A 20,228-nucleotide genomic window follows, 5' to 3' on the forward strand; every position below is an offset into this window, starting at 1 on the left:
CATTTTCTTTTTTTTTTTAACTTTTAAAATTTCACCCTTTTGCATTTCAATCTAAGTGGTTCACTTATTTCCAGGTTTACACTGATGATGGTCAGTTTGACCGAAAACGTTTTGTACTTCTACTCCCTTATGGATAAATTTTAAGAATTTTAATAAATTTATATGCCTACATACAACAGAAGTGTTTACTTCATTCTATGTTGTCAATGTTTATTTCTGAAATAAACATTTTTTTCTGTTTTCGGGCAACAGTAAAATGTATTTTGAGTTAAATAAATTACCTGCATTCTTTTTTTTTGTTAAATAATTTAATTAAAATTTGACACCCTTTGCAAATAATCATGTAAATGTTTATATTAGTGAACAGAGAAATGAACACCTTTCAAATGAGCTAGCATACGACCCCTATTTCCATTTAAAAAAATCATCGATTACGTCATAACGCCCAGATGGATGACGTGACTAGTACGACATAATATGCCAAAAATTTAAAAATAAAAATCGACCTATTTCGGGATTTTCCCTTAAAGTCACCGGTTTACGAAATAAAGAATTTATTCCTTTCATCAGCACCATACTGTATAGTTTCCCACCTTTAGACGCATCAGAGAAGTATGACAACTGTCACTGTGACAGTAGAATTTTATAAAATACTCCTGTCACAGACGTCTAAAGGTGGGAAACTATGTAATGTAATGTTAATTATTTATACGTTTATAACGATAATTTCCACCTCCACTAGTTCTATCTCTTTTTGTTTCGCAATGTATTATGTTTTCCATCTTTTGCGTTATTTTGGCGGTTATTAGCGCGCTCATCACTGTATAGGACTTAGAAAATCCAATTGCTTGTTTTATACTAAAATTTTTTTCATTTATATTAGTACACATGTAGATTGTAGATATCTTATTACAAAACATTACTAATACCTTTTTATTTTTATTTATAGTGGTACAAGTTCAAAAAAAATGGAGAAACTTGAGAGATAGCTTCCGGAAAGACTTAAACGTTAGAAGACAAATAAAGCCAGCAAGAAATTCTAGTAAAAGAAAACGTGAATATATTTACTCTAGATCCATGTTATTTTTGGAGCCATATATTAAACCAGATGATGGAGAATTCCAGAAGTTTTACTTAAAGCCAGATGTTGAAGTTGAGATAGACGAAGAGGAGGAGGAGGAAGAAACACACGAGGCTGAAGTTCTTAAGTTTGAAAGCGAAGAGTCACAATATACAGACACATCTGTGCCTGCTGTAAGAAAAAAGAAAGCAAAAGTCAATACCCAAGTTGACCAACAGTCTCCTGTGTTAGAGGTATGGGAAGGATTTCAGAATGGAGATGTTAACGACGATAATAATTTTTATTTGCACAATGAAGTAGATGAAGATAGATATTTTTTGTTATCGCTGGTACCATCTTTTAGGAACCTTTCACAACAACAGAAATTGTCTGTTAGGGTAGAATTTTTACAAATTTTACAGAAACATTGTTTTACTCCCGTACAAGACCCTTTAAATGAGTCACAACCAGATTAGTCAATGTACAATTTATAGAAATATTAGTCCAGTCGGGATAGCATTTGACCTTGCATGGCGATCCAGGCAACCAAGTGACGTCAATAACGTCGAGGAAATGTCAGTTTTTGGTTGAATATATACACGTGTCGTGTTTGTACATTACGTCATATATACGTCTTTTGTAGGTGACTTTAAATACGTAAGATTAATGACGTTACGATACGTTTAAAAAACGTTTTCATTTCAGACAGCCTAAGTGCACGTTCACATACACTGCTATGGCGCGATCAGCGATGCTATCATCAGGTATGCGTTACATAGCAAGCAATTATCTGTTTGTGTTTCCATACAAAGATATGTTTGTGAGCTAGTCGCCACCGTAGTCCTTTCTGTGTCGGAAGGTGACGATGGAAAGAAAACTGAATTATCTATTGAAGGAAAATTCATTGTTAAAGTACAATATTTTCAAAAAGTGTCTAAATTACTAGAAAACCTAAATGGGTCCATAAAGGAGAGTTTCATCATTTATGTGCTAAACTAATTTTGCATTCTGATAAATTTCGGATGAGCATAGAGAAATAAATAGATAAAGGGCGACATTTGGGGAGTTTTATAATTGATTTACCAAAATTTTAATTATTATGGTTCTTAAAAAAAATTTCAAAATTCTGTATCTTGCATTGAGGGTATTGTAATTCTATGCATTTTACAGAGTCTTCCATTTGGATTTGCTTTTAGCCTATGGGCTAAATTTAAAACGGTTAAATGGAAACATTGCAATACCAACAATGCCTATACGAATAATTATTGTGTATTTTTAAAACCATAAAATGAAAAATAAATCTAAAAAAATGACGCAAAAATTACGTTTTTGATATCACGTATTTAAAACGTTATAAAAATGACGTCAATTATGGCGGGACAAATTCACGTGACTTTCGACGTCGAAAAAACGTGATAAATTGACGTGGTTTGGTAATAATTATGACGTATTTTCAACGTTTTGTAAACGTTATCTGGTTGCCAGCTCGAGCTGCCCGAAATGTTATTATTCTAACCTATAGGGGGGTCAATAGTAGTTTGAATTTAAAATCGCGACTGAATTCCGCCGTTGCGTTAGCCGCCATTTTGGTTTTAAAGGAGAGCCATTGTTGCTCAACATCTCCGCCATTTTCAACTTTGCAACAAAAATGGTAGGAACTGAAATTGTTCCAAATGCGATTTCATACAATTCCTTTTTAACAATTTTTTTCGTGCTGTCGATATTTTCCAAGTTGAGGAAAATAACTGGAAAAATTTACACTACTATTTCCCCCCTCTAAAGGTTAGAATAATAAAATTTCGGGTAGCTCGCCACGCCATGCAAGATTAGGCCTTTGATTTTTCGTCTAACCCAACTGGACTATATACACTGCTCAAGAAATAAGGAATTTTATTTTTATACAGCTGTTTTTCTTCTTTTGAGTCTTTCTAATTTGAAAATTTTGTTTAAAACCGCAAACAAAACATATATAAAATCACTAATGATATTTTGTAGAAATGACTACGAACACTTTCTGCCAAAGTTTTTTTATGTACTATATTATATATATTTTTGAGCAATATTTTTACTTTTTATATACTTTTGTGGGGGGTCTACCGATTTTCGCCAAATTTCAGTATGTTATTGTACTACAAAAAAAAAAGTACTCTACATTTTTTCAGTTGTTGCGCTCAGGCGGCCATTTTGTGAGCCTTAAAAGACCAAAAAATAGCTCTTTTTAACGCTTTTTGAAAATTTTTTTTCTAGGGTCATCCTTTACAGAAAATAATTTTGAAAACGTCATATTTTAGCTGCTGATGTCCACTTTTAACTTGAATTTTTTTAACTTTTGTCAGATGTTAATGCGCCATTTCGGAAAAATTAAGGTAGACCCACTTTTTACCAAAAATGACCATATTCAAACTGCTATAAAACGGCTTTTAACTAACGCAGCTATATTTAGGTACTAACGAATCGAAAGATCTAGAAAACATCTACAATTTTGTTTTATAAAGTTTGTTTCGTCCTTTACAACTCTTCAAGCTACGGTCGTTTGGAAATTGCCCTCTTTACAAAAAACGCGGTTTTTCCCATTTTTACAGAGGTGGAACTTTTTTCTGCCAACTTCAAATTGCACGAAAAATTTTTTGAAGGTAGTTTTTTACATATTATATTATAAGCTCCCAAAGGAATTTCTTTGGCTATTTGCTTTTAAAACCTTCATCTGAACATCTTTATAAACAAAATTATAGATGTTTTCTAGATCTATCGAGTCGTTACTACCTAAATATAGCTGCGTTACTTAAAAGCTGTTTTATAGATGTTTGAATATGGTCATTTTTGTTAAAAAGTGGGTCTACTTTAATTTTTACCAAATTGGCGCCTTGACGTTTGACAAAAGTTGAAAAAATCCAAGTTAAAAGTAGAAATCAGTAGCTAAAACATGACATTTTCAAAATCATTTTCTGTGAAGAGGGATCCTAGAAAAAAATAGTTAAAAATGGCTATTTTTTGTCTTTTAAGGCTCACGACATGACCGCCTGAGCTCAAAAAAATCTGAAAAAATTCAGAGAGTCATTTTTATTGTAGTACAACAATATACTAAAATTTGGGGAAAATCGGTAGACCTCCCCACAAAAGTATAGAAAAAAAAAATATTGCTCTTTTATATTTATTTTTTCTCAGTTCTTTAATATCCTTTTTTATCTCTTCGACTCTCGCATTGTTTTGTTTTCGTTTTCCTTTTTTTTTTGTACTGTCCCAAAGCTGCGTTTGTTGACTCATGATTACATAATTGGATCCATTCATATTGTTTTCCAAAATTCTTTTAACCTCATCTAGTTTGGTGTTTAGTTTGCCTTTTTATACTGCCCTACCTTGCAAAAAAGGGGGGATATTGTTTCGGATAATGATATATCAATGAGTTGAAAGATTCTATATATTTTTGTATTACTGTATGGTTCAATTTATTTAATGCCTAGACATTAATATCACATTTAGACATTGAGAAGGTATTTGACACAGTCTAGCATCGCTCCATGTTAATAGTCCTTACAGAGCGCAGTAATGGTACAGTACATTCACCTTGGAGAGTGGTATTAGGCAAGGAGACACCATCTCTCCTAAACTATTCACAGCTTTAATACAGAGTGATATGAAAAACAATAATTAGGAAAATATTCGAGTCAACATAAATGGGGGTTTCGGAACAACTTAAGGTTTGTAGATTACATACGAACCAAATCATGTAAAGAAAAATTAGTGAAATTTAAAGACAATAAAAAAGGAAGAATATGCAGAGTAAATGAAATTGTTATTGGAATTTTAATAGCAAAATTAGAATAACAAATACCAGAAGTAATGTAAAAACAGGGAAAGGTTGTTCTTTGCTTTAGTATATGGTACCAGATGTATTAGTAGTACAGACAATTTTTTTTAAGTTGAAAAATTTATCAAGTTGTGTCTAAAGCCGGGTCCAGACACGTGTAACGTGTAATGTAAGATTACGTGTAATTTAGCATCAACAGTGTGGACGTCACACGAACGTCCATACGAATCGTTTAACGAATCTTGGTTTCCACTCAGATGCTACGAACAGCCGAATAGGGATGTCGTGACAGCAGGTAGGTACTGCTTTTATTTGTATATATTTACTAACTGAAGACCGAAAATAACGTTCGGTGCGTCAATGGTGGAAAACTGATTTGTATCAGAAAAGATCTAGTTTACTTGAGGAACTAAAATCTCAGCAAATGAGTGGCCAATATTAAAACTTTACCCGGATGCCGCTTACTGATTTTGAATATTTATTAACATAGGTAGATTGCATCTAAAATATTAAGACAAGATACTGTCATGAAATCTGTAATTTCACAACAAGATAGACTGGCACCAACATTAAGATTTTTGACAACAAGAGATTCATATTCTTCTTCTTCTGGTTTCTATCCGTTTCGGATGAAAGAAATCATATTGGCAATCATAACCTTGCTTGCTGCGGTTCGAAACAGTTCCTTGAGGCTTTAACCATGTTCTCAAATTCCTCAGCCATGATATTCTCCTTCTACCGGGTCCTCGCTTACCTTTGACTTTACCTTGCAATATGTTCTGCAGCAGGGAGTAACGGTGCTGATTTCTCATAACGCGTCCCAGATACTATAATCTATAAAGCCACATCTCAAATGCTTTAAGTTTTTTAATAGTGGTGTCTGTAAGCGTCCATGCCTCCACTCCGTACAATAATACAGCGAAAACGTAACATCTCAAATGTCTCATTTTTGTATTTAGGGATATGTTGTGGCTTTTGAAGATGGAGCTCATTTCGTTAAACACCGTCCTTGCCTTTCCTATGCGGCACTTTATTTCCTGTACATTTGTACATTGCTCCACTGCTCATTTATAATAGTTCTCTGGTAGCAATACTGTTTTATAGCCTTCGTGCCAATCAAAAATAATACTATAACTGGGATATTCTAATAACCGATCATTGGTGGCTAGTAGAAATAAATGTACTAAATATAATTATAATAATGATAATAGTACATACGATGTACATACATACATATATATATATATATATATATATATATATATATATATATATATATATATATATATAAAAAAACAAAAGATGTAGATCTTTGAAACACACTCAGTGATCAAAAGATCCACAGGTACTGGTTTAACGACCACTCGTACGAAATCAAACAAATGAAATAGAGAATGTGGAAAAATCCCCTTACGAATAACTCACACATCCACTATTTCTGGCTGGGAAAAATTTTTCGAATAGAATCAAAGATCCAAACACCAGTTCTTAGAAATGTGTTTCGCCCTCTTCAACCTCCGTGGGCTCGTCGGTAAAGATGAGAGGTTGAATATCTTTAGACACATTCCATCAAAAAACAACATCCGAGACATAGACATAACAGGAGCGTAAATCTACGCCCAACCTGAAAATGACAGTCTCAAGTTTTAATTCCCTAATTACTTTAGAGTAAGTAAGATAATGTTTATGAAAAAACAAAAGATGTAGATCTTTGAAACACACTCAGTGATCAAAAGATCCACAGGTACTGGTTTAACGACCACTCGTACGAAATCAAACAAATGAAATAGAGAATGTGGAAAAATCCCCTTACGAATAACTCACACATCCACTATTTCTGGCTGGGAAAAATTTTTCGAATAGAATCAAAGATCCAAACACCAGTTCTTAGAAATGTGTTTCGCCCTCTTCAACCTCCGTGGGCTCGTCTAAAGATATTCAACCTCTCATCTTTACCGACGAGCCCACGGAGGTTGAAGAGGGCGAAACACATTTCTAAGAACTGGTGTTTGGATCTTTGATTCTATTCGAAAAATTTTTCCCAGCCAGAAATAGTGGATGTGTGAGTTATTCGTAAGGGGATTTTTCCACATTCTCTATTTCATTTGTTTGATTTCGTACGAGTGGTCGTTAAACCAGTACCTGTGGATCTTTTGATCACTGAGTGTGTTTCAAAGATCTACATCTTTTGTTTTTTCATAAACATTATCTTACTTACTCTAAAGTAATTAGGGAATTAAAACTTGAGACTGTCATTTTCAGGTTGGGCGTAGATTTACGCTCCTGTTATGTCTATGTCTCGGATGTTGTTTTTTGATGGAATGTGTCTAAAGATATTCAACCTCTCATCTTTACCGACGAGCCCACGGAGGTTGAAGAGGGCGAAACACATTTCTAAGAACTGGTGTTTGGATCTTTGATTCTATTCAAAAAATTTTTCCCAGCCAGAAATAGTGGATGTGTGAGTTATTCGTAAGGGGATTTTTCCACATTCTCTATTTCATTTGTTTGATTTTATATATATATATATATATATATATATATATATATATATATATATATATATATATGGTTTTAGGCCTTTTTATGTGAATGATACAGCAATGTAACCTATTTTATTAAAAAACCAAACTACGTTTTCTGTGCACGCATCTATTAATAAACATGAAATGCATGCGATATGTAGATATGAAGCATTTTATGTAGGTACATATTTTCCTATTAAAATACATACAGCAGAATTAGTTATTTACTCTCTAAAAAATTTTTTGGATCCCAAATACCGGGGTTTTGTTGGTATAAGCAGGTAGATTCGTCAAGCGATTGCTCGCCACACGTCCAAACGGTACAACTTTCACTAACGCCGTCCAAACGAGTGCTGCGAGCGCCTTTGTGTTCACGAAAGAACCGACTGGCGCCGGGTCCCGGCGAGCTCCAGCGCAAATGGTACATGTAATGCTCGCAGTGCCGTCCAAACGCAGAATTCGCGTTTCATTACACGTTACGTTACGCATTACATTACACGTGTCTGGACCCGGCTTTGCTGGAGCTCGCCGGGACCCGGCGCCAGTCGGTTTTTTCGTGAACACAAAGGCGCTCGCAGTACCCGTTTGGACGGCATTCGTGAAAGTTGTACCGTTTGGACGTGTGGCGAGCAATCGCTTGATGAAGCTACCTGCTTATACCAACAAAACCCCGTTATTTGGAATCCAAAAATTTTTTTCGAGAGTAAATAACTAATTCTGCTGTATGTATTTTAATAGGAAAATATGTACCTACATAAAATTCTTCATATCTACATATCGTATGCATTTCATGTTTATTAATAGATGCGTGCACAGAAAACGTAATTTCGTTTTTTAATAAAATAGGTTACATTGCTGTATTATTGACATAAAAAGGCCTAAAACCATATAAATATATATGTATGTAATATGTACATCTTATGTACTATTATCATTATTATAATTATATTTAGTACATTTATTTCTACTAGCCACCAATGATCGGTTATTAGAATATCCCAGTTATAGTATTATTTTTGATTGGCACGAAGGCTATAAAACAGTATTGCTACCTGAGAACTATTATAAATGAGCAGTGGAGCAATGTACAAATGTACAGGAAATAAAGTGCCGCATAGGAAAGGCAAGAACGGTGTTTAACGAAATGAGCTCCATCTTCAAAAGCCACAACATATCCCTAAATACAAAAATGAGACATTTGAGATGTTACGTTTTCGCTGTATTATTGTACAAAGCGGAGGCATGGACGCTTACAGACACCACTATTAAAAAACTTAAAGCATTTTAGATGTGGCTTTATAGATTACAGTATCTGGGACACGTTATGATAAATCAGCATCGTTACTCCCTGCTGCAGTCCATATTGCAAAGTAAAGTCAAAGGTAAGCGAGGACCCGGTAGAAGGAGAATATCATGTCTGAGGAATTTGGGAACATGGTTTCGAACCGCAGCGAGCAAGGTTATGATTGCCAATATGATTTCTTTCATCCGAAACGGATAGAAACCAGAAGAAGAAGAATATGAATCTCTTGTTGTCAAAAATCTTAATGTTGGTGCCAGTCTATCTTGTTGTGAAATTACAGATTTCATGACAGTATCTTGTCTTAATATTTTAGATGCAATCTACCTATGTTAATAAATATTCAAAATCAGTAAGCGGCATCCGGGTAAAGTTTTAATATTGGCCACTCATTTGCTGAGATTTTAGTTCCTCAAGTAAACTAGATCTTTTCTGATACAAATCAGTTTTCCACCATTGACGCACCGAACGTTATTTCCGGTCTTCAGTTAGTAAATACATACAAATAAAAGCAGTACCTACCTGCTATCACGACATCCCTATTGGCTATTCGTAGCAACTGAGTGGAAAATAAGATTCGTTAAACGATTCGTATGGACGTTCGTGTGACGTCCACACTGTTGATGCTAAATTACACGTAATCTTACGTTACACGTTACACGTGTCTGGACCCGGCTTAAGGAATTATGTCTTTATAAGTTTTTAATTAATTATACTGATGACAGTGATGACCAAAAAAACTGCAACACATAGGAGGACAAATATTTTTTTAAATATTTATTATTTATGCAAGTATACATAATAATTTATACACCCAAGCAAAACTATAATCTTATTATTTGATAACGTTATAAAGAAAGGGTAAATGAAGAGAAAACCAAATACATGTGCATCAACAGACAAAAGGGACGAGATAGAATAGGCAAAATGTTACGATAGACCCATATAATTTTGAAAGAGTGTAGAGTTTTAAATACCTCGGAGCAACAATCACTGCAGATAACGATATCACGGAAGAGATTAAAGGGAGAATTCAGGCAGCAAACAGATGTATGTATAGCCTCCACAATACTATTAAATCTAAAAGCCTAACACGAGCATCAAAGATGATAATAATATAAAACATTGATTAGACCGGTGCTCATGTATGGGTGTGAGACGTGGACTCTGACCAAAGCAATTGAAAGGAAACTTAGATGTTTTGAGTTTGAGAGAAATATCCTCGGAAGAATCTTTGGACCTTGTCACGACCCTAATAGCAACCAATATCGAATGAGAACAAATGCTAAGGTCAAGCAGATGTATAGGGCGAGTGACATAGTCCAAGAAATTAAATCCCAGCGTCTAAAAACCAGTCCCAAACTGATCTGGGAGGAAGCCCCCACAGGAAGAAAGCCCTTAGGACGCCCACGAATGCGATGAAGAGATAATACATGGTCAGATCTAAGATCAATGTGGCTACCCACTGATCCAAATATTATGGACGACTGTTCGAGATGGAAGCAAGTTGTGCAGTCAGCCAAGACCCACCCCGGGTTGTAGTGCTACCAGAAGAAGAAGAAGAAGTTATAAATAAATTTACAACGTCATTTTCGCCAAAAAATGAATATAATGAGTCCTTGATTTTCTATACACTCATTTACTCTATGGGGCGTTGATCGAATTAAGTGGTGTATATCATATTGCGGAATATTCATCCAGATTCTTCTTATGGCATATATCAAATTTGCTGAAGGATGTGGCAATCGACTTAGGTTACATATTAGATGGGTGACAAATGAGCTGATCGTGATAGCCACTCCAAAGTCTCTACCAGATTCTTGTACGAACTCCATGGTTTCACGGTCAATCTGAAGTCTTGCGTTTTCCTGTTGAAATATCGCATTTGGAATGGTTTGTAGGTAGGGATGTAAAATCGGTTGCAGCACTTCACCAATATACAGTCGAGTTATCAGAGTGTTGTTAATAAGAACTAAAGGTGATCTGCTTCCCAAACATATAGCACCCCATACCCATAATGCCATTTTTCGTGCTGTATGACGTTCAACAGCCAAGTCTATATTTCATTTCTCACCTTGAAAACGTCTTACCCTTATGCGTCCATCAAAGCCACCCAAGCAAAACCTAGATTCATCACTGAAGCAGACAAAATCCCATTGGCCATTCCAATTTTGCCGAGCTCCGCACCATTCGAAGCGTCGAGCTTTATGCTGTGGTGTCAAAAGTAACATCAAAAATAGACGGTAAGCTCTCAGTCCCATTCCAAGTAATCTTTGATTAACTGTTCTTGAGACTACTCTTCCTGTAGTTGCAACTGAATCATCTCCTACTTGGTGTACACTGTCCCGTCTATTTCAAAGAGCAAGAAGTCTAAGGGTACGAACATGCCGAAGATACATGGATGTGCGCGGTGTAGGTCGCGATCGCGGTCGCTACATCGATGCCAAAACAAACCTTCATTTTCTTATGAGATCGCACATACCAAGGATGTGTCACCGTCCACCCTCGCGACCTATTATCGCGGTTTACAGCGATGTCGATGTCAAAACAAAATAGTTTGTTTTACATCGCCATCGAGCTGCTGATCGCGTGGTAAATTAAAGTTTATTGGTGGTTCTTAAACCACGTGACATTCTCCTGAGATACGGCTGGTGTGTTTATTCATTTCTTGTTGTAATCAGGTTGCAACAAGTTTTGGTTATATGGAAACCGCAAAGAACACTGAAAGGAAGGTATCTTCGGTATGTTGTGCCTGTCATCGATGTAAACCGCGATCGCGACCTACACCGCGCTCATCCATGTATCTTCGGCATGTTCGTACCCTTAGGGTGCGTTCACTACGGAGACCAAAGGATGGTATCCTAGCCTAGAACATGGTATCGTACTCTTCATATTCGTGAATTTTCGCATTTAAAATAATGTATTTATTTTACCTGGCGATCGAAACTATTGGGACCGTGCAAGTTCGGCAAAGCGACCCCTATTTCTACGCTCTGTACTTTTATTCGCACTTTTAATTATATTGGCCAATTATATTAGTCCTGGATACTGGATAATTGTCAAGGCCATAGTCCAAAAAAATAAGAAGAAAAAATAAGATTCAGGTTATGTTATGAAAACGTAAACATTTGTATGTAGTAAATAAAATTAGTTATTAAAATGCAGTACTGCAATCAAAATACAATTAATTAAATTTACCTTTATATAATAATTGCATATTATATAAATATTGTGGAGCAATATATAATTTTTCTGCTTCAATGACAGAAGGTATGAAATATACGTCAATTTGACAATTTCAATTGGCAATATGAATTATTTAAGATAGTTGCAATATTTCTCCGCGACTTGCGCGTGGTCGTTTCTCGTTTCCCTTCCAAGTACTTGCACACCGCGAATATTATCGATCGCTATGTAAAATACATGCATTATTTTAAATGCGAGAATTCACGAATATGAAGAGTACGATACCATGCTCTAGGCTAGGATACCATCCTTTGGTCTCCGTAGTGAACGCGCACTTAGACGGCGCAGATCAGGGCATTGCAATATTCTAGTACGTCCAGACCCTTCACGACGCCGATAAGTCTCATCATTGGACCACTTTCTCCAAACTCCAGGACTGAAGCAGATCCATCAACACCTTTGATGGATCTATTTCTTCATTTTTCGAAGTCGCTTAAATGACGAAATTGCTAAAGGCGGCAAACTCTTGGCATTTTAAATTTTTAATTAATCAAAAACGATCCAAAATTAAAATTTACAAATAAACTAAAGTTAAATGCACAGAAATAAACTTATATTTTTCCTTGTTTTTGAGAAAAAAAAAGAAGAAAAAAACTTCAGTTAAAGAAAAGATAATGAGGTAAAAACTTTATCACATCTACATTTTTAAATAAGACTTACAAAGAAGTACTTTTGAATGAAATAAATGACCGTATACAAAGTGTTACATTTTTTGCGAACAGTTTATTTATATTCATTTAAAATTTTCAGAGGTATAAAAATATTTCTTTAAATTATTTGAGCAGTATTTTATTTTGTAAAATATCATTATGATAAAATGTTTATTATAGTTATTAAAATTAAATATTTTTAGTACATGTGCGCTTTATTTTATTTAATTAAAAAATGAAACTATAATTGAAGTAATTGATGGATTCGACCGTTACTTGATGGACGTTCATTTTATCTCACAATAAAACACTGAAAAACGTTTGTTTTCTATACTTCCACAAAATTTATTACAACTATGTTATTACTACAGCTGTTTCGGCAAAGTGCCTTTCTCAAGTGATATATTTTACAATGTGTTTGTCTTTTTAAGTCTTTAACTGAAGAGGTTAAGGAGTGGGGAGCTCCTCAAAAATAACTTCGAGACAGAACTAAATATCATTAGACAAATAGCAGTAAACAATGGCTATAACGAACAAACAGTTAACAACATTTTAAACCAAAAACTCCATAAGAAAGCCTTGAAATTAGTGTATCCACCACCACAGAAAAAACCCAGTACTTTCTGCTCTCTCACATATACTGGCAAAATAACAACAAAAATAGCCAGATACATAAAAAAGAAATCAAACAGATGAAATAGAGAATGTGGAAAAATCCCCTTACGAACAATTCACACATCCACCATTTCGGACTGGGAAAAATTTTTTGAATTGAATCAAAGATCCAAACACCAGTTTTTAGAAATGTGTTTCGCCCTCTTTAACCTCTCTGGGCTCATTGGTAAAGATGAGAGGTTGAATATCTTTAGACACATTCCAATCAAAAAACAACATTCGAAACCTAGACATAGAAGGTGCGTAAATCTACGGCAAATCCAACAATGACAGTTTCAAGTTTTAATTCCCTAATTACTTAAAGTAAGTAAAATATATGTTTAAAACATCAGATGTAGATCTTTGAAACACACTCAGTGATCAAAAGATCCAAGGTTAATGGTTTAACGACCACTCGTACGAAATCAAACAGATGAAATAGAGAATGTGGAAAAATCCCCTTACGAACAATTCACACATCCACCATTTCGGACTGGGAAAAATTTTTTGAATTGAATCAAAGATCCAAACACCAGTTTTTAGAAATGTGTTTCGCCCTCTTTAAAACATTTCTAAAAACTGGTGTTTGGATCTTTGATTCAATTCAAAAAAATTTTCCCAGTCCGAAATGGTGGATGTGTGAATTGTTCGTAAGGGGATTTTTCCACATTCTCTATTTCATCTGTTTGATTTCGTACGAGTGGTCGTTAAACCATTAACCTTGGATCTTTTGATCACTGAGTGTGTTTCAAAGATCTACATCTGATGTTTTAAACATAAAAAAGAAAGGAATAACACCAGCTTTCAGAACTAACAACAACTTAAGCAAACATATTAAAAACAATAAAAGCCGAAAGAGAAAGCAACTACAGAGTGGTGTGTACAAACTAACTTGTGGTGACTGTCCGAAAACTTACATCGGTCAAACTGGCAGAACTTTTGACAAACGGATAGCAATAGCAGAACACAAAAGGGCTTTCAACAATAGAAAAACAGACACTTCTACACACGCACTTCACCTTCTAGATCATAATCATTCTTTCAATGAAGAGTTTCAAATTCTACATATTCAAAATAAAGGCCTTAAGCTATCACCTTTAGAATCAATGGAAATTAATAAATTGAAAAATACAGATATAATTCTGAATGACCAACTCGAGACAAACAGCTCCCCACTCCTCAACCTCTTCAGTTAAAGACTTAAAAAGACAAACACATTGTAAAATATATCACTTGAGAAAGGCACTTTGCCGAAAGAGCTGTAGTAATAACATAGTTGTAATAAATTTTGTGGAAGTATAGAAAACAAACGTTTTTCAGTGTTTTATTGTGAGATATAATTGAAGTATCTGACGTTCGCGATTATGCTAGGGAAGGCGTAATTTTGAATATTTTTCAGCCTAGGGAATTTGTTTTTTTTTTGCAAAATCGGTTCTAGTTGAAATTTCGTTTCACTGCGGAGGTTAAGTATCATCCTGATTTTGCTATTTTTTTAAACTTTTGTTTTATCTTCTTTAAGTGCCGTCTCCCAATCGGAAATTGGATATCATCATCAATAGCTTTACTCTATCTACAGCTGATCTGAAACTATTGACTTGCATTTAAACCAGTCCCTTAAATTTTTCAACTATGACACTCTGCTTCCTCCTCTTATATTTCCCTGTATTATCAGTCTTAGCATTTCATATCGCTGTCCTCTCATTACGTGTCCCTGATATTGCAACTTTCTTATTTTTGTCGTCTTTACTATTTTGTATTTTTTGCCCACTTCTGGCAATATTTCCGTGTTCGATTTCTTCTGTGATCGTCCTATTCTATTACATCCTTATTAGACAATGCGAAAACGGCGGGTTCGTTGGAAAAAATATTCCCATGAGATTTTTTTGCATAATCACATTCGTGAGACACTCCAGAATAAGATTCAAGAAGTCGCCCACGCGAAAAGTGGTCCAATTTTTTTTAATCAAATTGCAAAAATCAATATTTTGGCCCGGAGAATTTTTTTTTAGATTTTCCGGACCATTCCAGTCAGAAAAGGTCTCTTATAATTTTTCTCTAAAGTTGATCGTGTTCGAGTTATAAGCAATTTAAAATTTGAAAAACGCGAAAATGGCTATTTTTACGAGTTAATAACTCGGTTATTAACTATTTTAAACTAATTATGACATTTCTTCAAAAAATTAAATTAAAAGTGTGAATGTAAAACTAATCATTTGAATGGATAGGTATTTCCTTTGTATTATGTAATGTATGAATGAGATATTTCTTGTAATTAATTAAGTATATTATTTTGTAACCTATGTATGTTCGAATATATATATATATATATATATATATATATATATATATATATATATATATATATATATATATATATATATATATATAGCAAGCTTTGCTAGAAGCTTTATTCTTCTTCTTTTTGCATATATATATATATATATATATATATATATATATATATATATATATGAAAGAACGGCGATTGCATTTTATTACACTTCGACCACCACCGGTATTCTACACGACGTGTTTCGCAGGTTATGTCAACCGCTCATCAGGAACACCTAGGTGAAGTGGTCGAAGAGGAATAAAATGCATGGGGCCTTCCTGGTAATAATAAAATACCAGACTTCAGTACACTAGGTACGACATCTATATGAAATAAACGAAAGGATTTCTTTGGTGTACAGAAGAAATCCTTTCCGTAGCGGCCGTGGCAATGTGAATTCAAAGTCTTGATAAAAGACTATGAAACGACAAAAGATACCTCTTTGTATCACAGATTTGTCTACAAAGCCACGTTATTCGCTACGCATTCCTCAATAACGGAGAAACCGTGATAATATGAAAGAACGGCGAATAACGTGGCTTTGTAGACAAATCTGTGATACAAAAAGGTATCTTTTGTCGTTTCATAGTCTTTTATCAAGACTTTGAATTCATATTGCCACGGCCGCTACGGAAAGGATTTCTTCTGTACACCAAAGAAATCCTTTCGTTTATTTCATATAGATGTCGTACCTAGTGTACTGAAGTCTGGTATTTTATTATCACCAGGAAGGCCCCATGCATTTTATTCCTCTTCGACCACTTCACCTAGGTGTTCCTGACGAGCGGTTGACATAACCTGCGAAACACGTCGTGTAGAATACCGGTGGTGGTCGAAGTGTAATAAAATGCAATCGCCGTTCTTTCATATTATCACGGTTTCTCCGTTATTGAGGAATGCGTAGCGAATAACGTGGCTTTGTAGACAAATCTGTGATACAAAGAGGTATCTTTTGTCGTTTCATAGTCTTTTATCAAGACTTTGAATTCACATTGCCACGGCCGCTACGGAAAGGATTTCTTCTGTACACCAAAGAAATCCTTTCGTTTATTTCATATAGATGTCGTACCTAGTGTACTGAAGTCTGGTATTTTATTATTACCAGGAAGGCCCCATGCATTTTATTCCTCTTCGACCACTTCACCTAGGTGTTCCTGACGAGCGGTTGACATAACCTGCGAAACACGTCGTGTAGAATACCGGTGGTGGTCGAAGTGTAATAAAATGCAATCGCCGTTCTTTCATATTATCACGGTTTCTCCGTTATTGAGGAATGCGTAGCGAATAACGTGGCTTTTTAGACAAATCTGTGATACAAAGAGGTATCTTTTGTCGTTTCATAGTCTTTTATCAAGACTTTGAATTCACATTGCCACGGCCGCTACGGAAAGGATTTCTTCTGTACACCAAAGAAATCCTTTCGTTTATTTCATATATATATATATATATATATATATATATATATATATATATATAATGTTAACCCAATAATTTGTAAATATATATATATATATATATATATATATATATATATATATATATATATGTTACACTTGAAGTTTCCGCGGGAGCTATATGTGCTTTCTGTTGTTTTCCGGGTTTGACTCCGCGTTGAATAATTTTGGTTTTGATAAAAACCATTATTTTAACAAAATAATGGTCAATTTTGACAAAATAAATTGGTCAAAATAATGGTTTTTATCAAAACCAAAATTATTCAACGCGGAGTCAAACCCGGAAAACAACAGAAAGCATATATATATATATATATATATATATATATATATATATATATATATATATATATATATATATATATATAGATTATAGTTTTGTTTTGGGGTTGCAGTCATTTATTTTTTAGGGGCAGGATAAGTAAAACTCTGTGTTATTACCTAGCTTTCGCAAAATATATTTGCTTCTTCAGAGTAAGCTGAAATGAGTATATTATAAATACAATGAAATTAAGTTAAAATACATTGTATAAAAAATAACAAAAAAGACTTACAACTTGAGGTTATTCCTAAACATTTTCACAAAACATAGTATATATATAATTCTTATTCTAATGTTATCCAAATAGCAATGTTTTAATTTTAATGAAATGGTATGCATAAATAAATATCAATGTGTGAATAAAAGAACTGATATAAATAAACTAAGCAACATCTATAATTATATTTTATCTTATGATAAATGATGTTTTAAATCAAGAACATTAAATTCCTCGACTAAATTTTATAAATTTAATCTTCAAATTTGGCAACACTTTAATTTATTAACAAAACCATAATTGGCAAACTAAATATATGTTATATCCTCTATAATTTAAAATATATAATAGTTTTTAATTACTCACTAAATAATCTAATACTAACTTTTCAACTTAAAATAAAATAAACTACTAATGCATATAAATATCTAGTTATATCCTCTATAATTTAAAATATGTAGTAGTTTTTGATATTTTGATTACTAATTAAATAATCTAATACTAACTTTTCAACTTAAAATAAAATAAACAGATTTTTGTGTCTTTTTGACATTATTCGAGTGTCTTTCTGGCATTAATCAAAATTAAAAACTAAATTATTAAATCGAATTTTTGAAAATTAAAACATTGCTATTTGGATAACATTAGAATAAGAATTATATATATACTATGTTTTGTGAAAATGTTTAGGAATAACCTCAAGTTGTAAGTCTTTTTTGTTATTTTTTTATACAATGTATTTTAACTTAATTTCATTGTATTTATAATATACTCATTTCAGCTTACCCTGAAGAAGCAAATATATTTTGCGAAAGCTAGGTAATAACACAGAGTTTTACTTATCCTGCCCCTAAAAAAATAAATGACTGCAACCCCCAAAACAAAACTATAATCTACATAGTATCAGTCAATATTACCTAATTACTTATATATATATATATATATATATATATATATATATATATATATATATATATATATATATATATATATATATATATATATATAGACTTTAGTTTTTTATTGAGGTTGCAGTCATTTATTTCTAAGGGGCAGGGTAAGAGAAACTCTGTGTTATAATCAAGCTTTCGCAAAATTTATTTGCTTCGTCAGGATTAGCTAAAATTATTATATAGTTATAAATAAATACAACGAAATGAAAGAACATTGCATAAAAATTAGTACAAAAACTTACAACGTGAGGCTTGTTCCTTAATTTGACATTTCTACAAAACATAAAATATCTAAAAAAATCTTTATCCTAATGGTTTTCAAGTTCCAATGTTTTAATTTTTACAATTCATGATAAAAAATATGATTTATTAATTTAGTTCTAAATTTGACTAATGCCAGAAAGACACTTAAATAATGCCCAAAAAGACACTCGTAGGTATTTGTTTATTTGATTTTAAGTTGTTAGAACTAGATTTTTGATTATTACTTGGCTTGTGCATTTTAAAATTTTAGAAGTTATAGATGTATACACATATATATATCGAATACCAAATACCCAATAACCAAAAATATATTAAATACCAAATGAATATGTAAATGAATGAATGAATACCAAATACCCATATATATGGCATTTATAGATTTTTGAAAAGGCATTCGACTCTACAGAACACTGGGCAGTGAAACAATCACTACACAATAGCAGAGTAGATTACAGGTATACAGAACTAATCTCTAATATATATAGTAAGAGCCACAACTACGATCCAACTTGAAACAGAATACACATCTCATATCTATCAAAAGGGGCGTTAGATAGGGAGATACGATTTCGCCGAAACTCTTTAACCAAGCACTAGAAGACATTTTTAAGAGATTACAATGGGAAGAATATGGAATCATTATTAACGGCCAATATTTAAATCACCTAAGGTACGCTGACGACATCGTCCTTATCGCTACAGATACGGGATAAATACAAATAATGATACAACAATTAGACCAAGAAGCCAGTAAAGTTGGATTAAATATGATTTACAGCAAAACAAAAGTAATAACAAATCAAGAAGATGAGTTAAGAATCGTAGTTAAACAAAATCAAATAGAGGAAGTGAATGATACATATACTTGGGACAAATAATAAAATTGAATATAGACAACCAAATAGTAGAAATAAAGAGACGAACGAAGTTAGCGTACCTTAGGTGATTTAAATATTGGCCGTTAATAATGATTCCATATTCTTCCCATTGTAATCTCTTAAAAATGTCTTCTAGTGCTTGGTTAAAGAGTTTCGGCGAAATCGTATCTCCCTATCTAACGCCCCTTTTGATAGATATGAGATGTGTATTCTGTTTCAAGTTGGATCGTAGTTGTGGCCTTACTATATATATTAGAGATTAGTTCTGTATACCTGTAATCTACTCTGCTATTGTGTAGTGATTGTTTCACTGCCCAGTGTTCTGTAGAGTCGAATGCCTTTTCAAAATCTATAAATGCCATATATATGGGTATTTGGTATTCATTCATTCATTTACATATTCATTTGGTATTTAATATATTTTTGGTTATTGGGTATTTGGTATTCGATATATATATGTGTATACATCTATAACTTCTAAAATTTTAAAATGCACAAGCAAGTAATAATCAAAAATCTAGTTCTAACAACTTAAAATCAAATAAACAAATACCTACGAGTGTCT

The 20,228-nt window shown here is 33.3% G+C and overlaps 1 protein-coding gene across 1 annotated transcript in view; it reads left to right on the forward strand.

Moving 5' to 3' along the window:
* LOC114339139 (uncharacterized) overlaps nt 1-4,516 on the forward strand; it is a 31,952-nt gene extending 27,436 nt beyond the window's left edge. Inside the window, exon 2 of the mRNA XM_028289772.2 lies at nt 950-4,516. Within this exon, the coding sequence (XP_028145573.1) occupies nt 950-1,536 (587 nt within the window). The 3' untranslated portion in view covers nt 1,537-4,516. The remainder of the gene's footprint in view (nt 1-949) is intronic.
* Nucleotides 4,517-20,228: the final 15,712 nt, after the last annotated feature.

The sequence above is a fragment of the Diabrotica virgifera genome, chromosome 5 (genome assembly GCF_917563875.1).
Source record: "Diabrotica virgifera virgifera chromosome 5, PGI_DIABVI_V3a".
NCBI lineage: Eukaryota > Metazoa > Arthropoda > Insecta > Coleoptera > Chrysomelidae > Diabrotica > Diabrotica virgifera.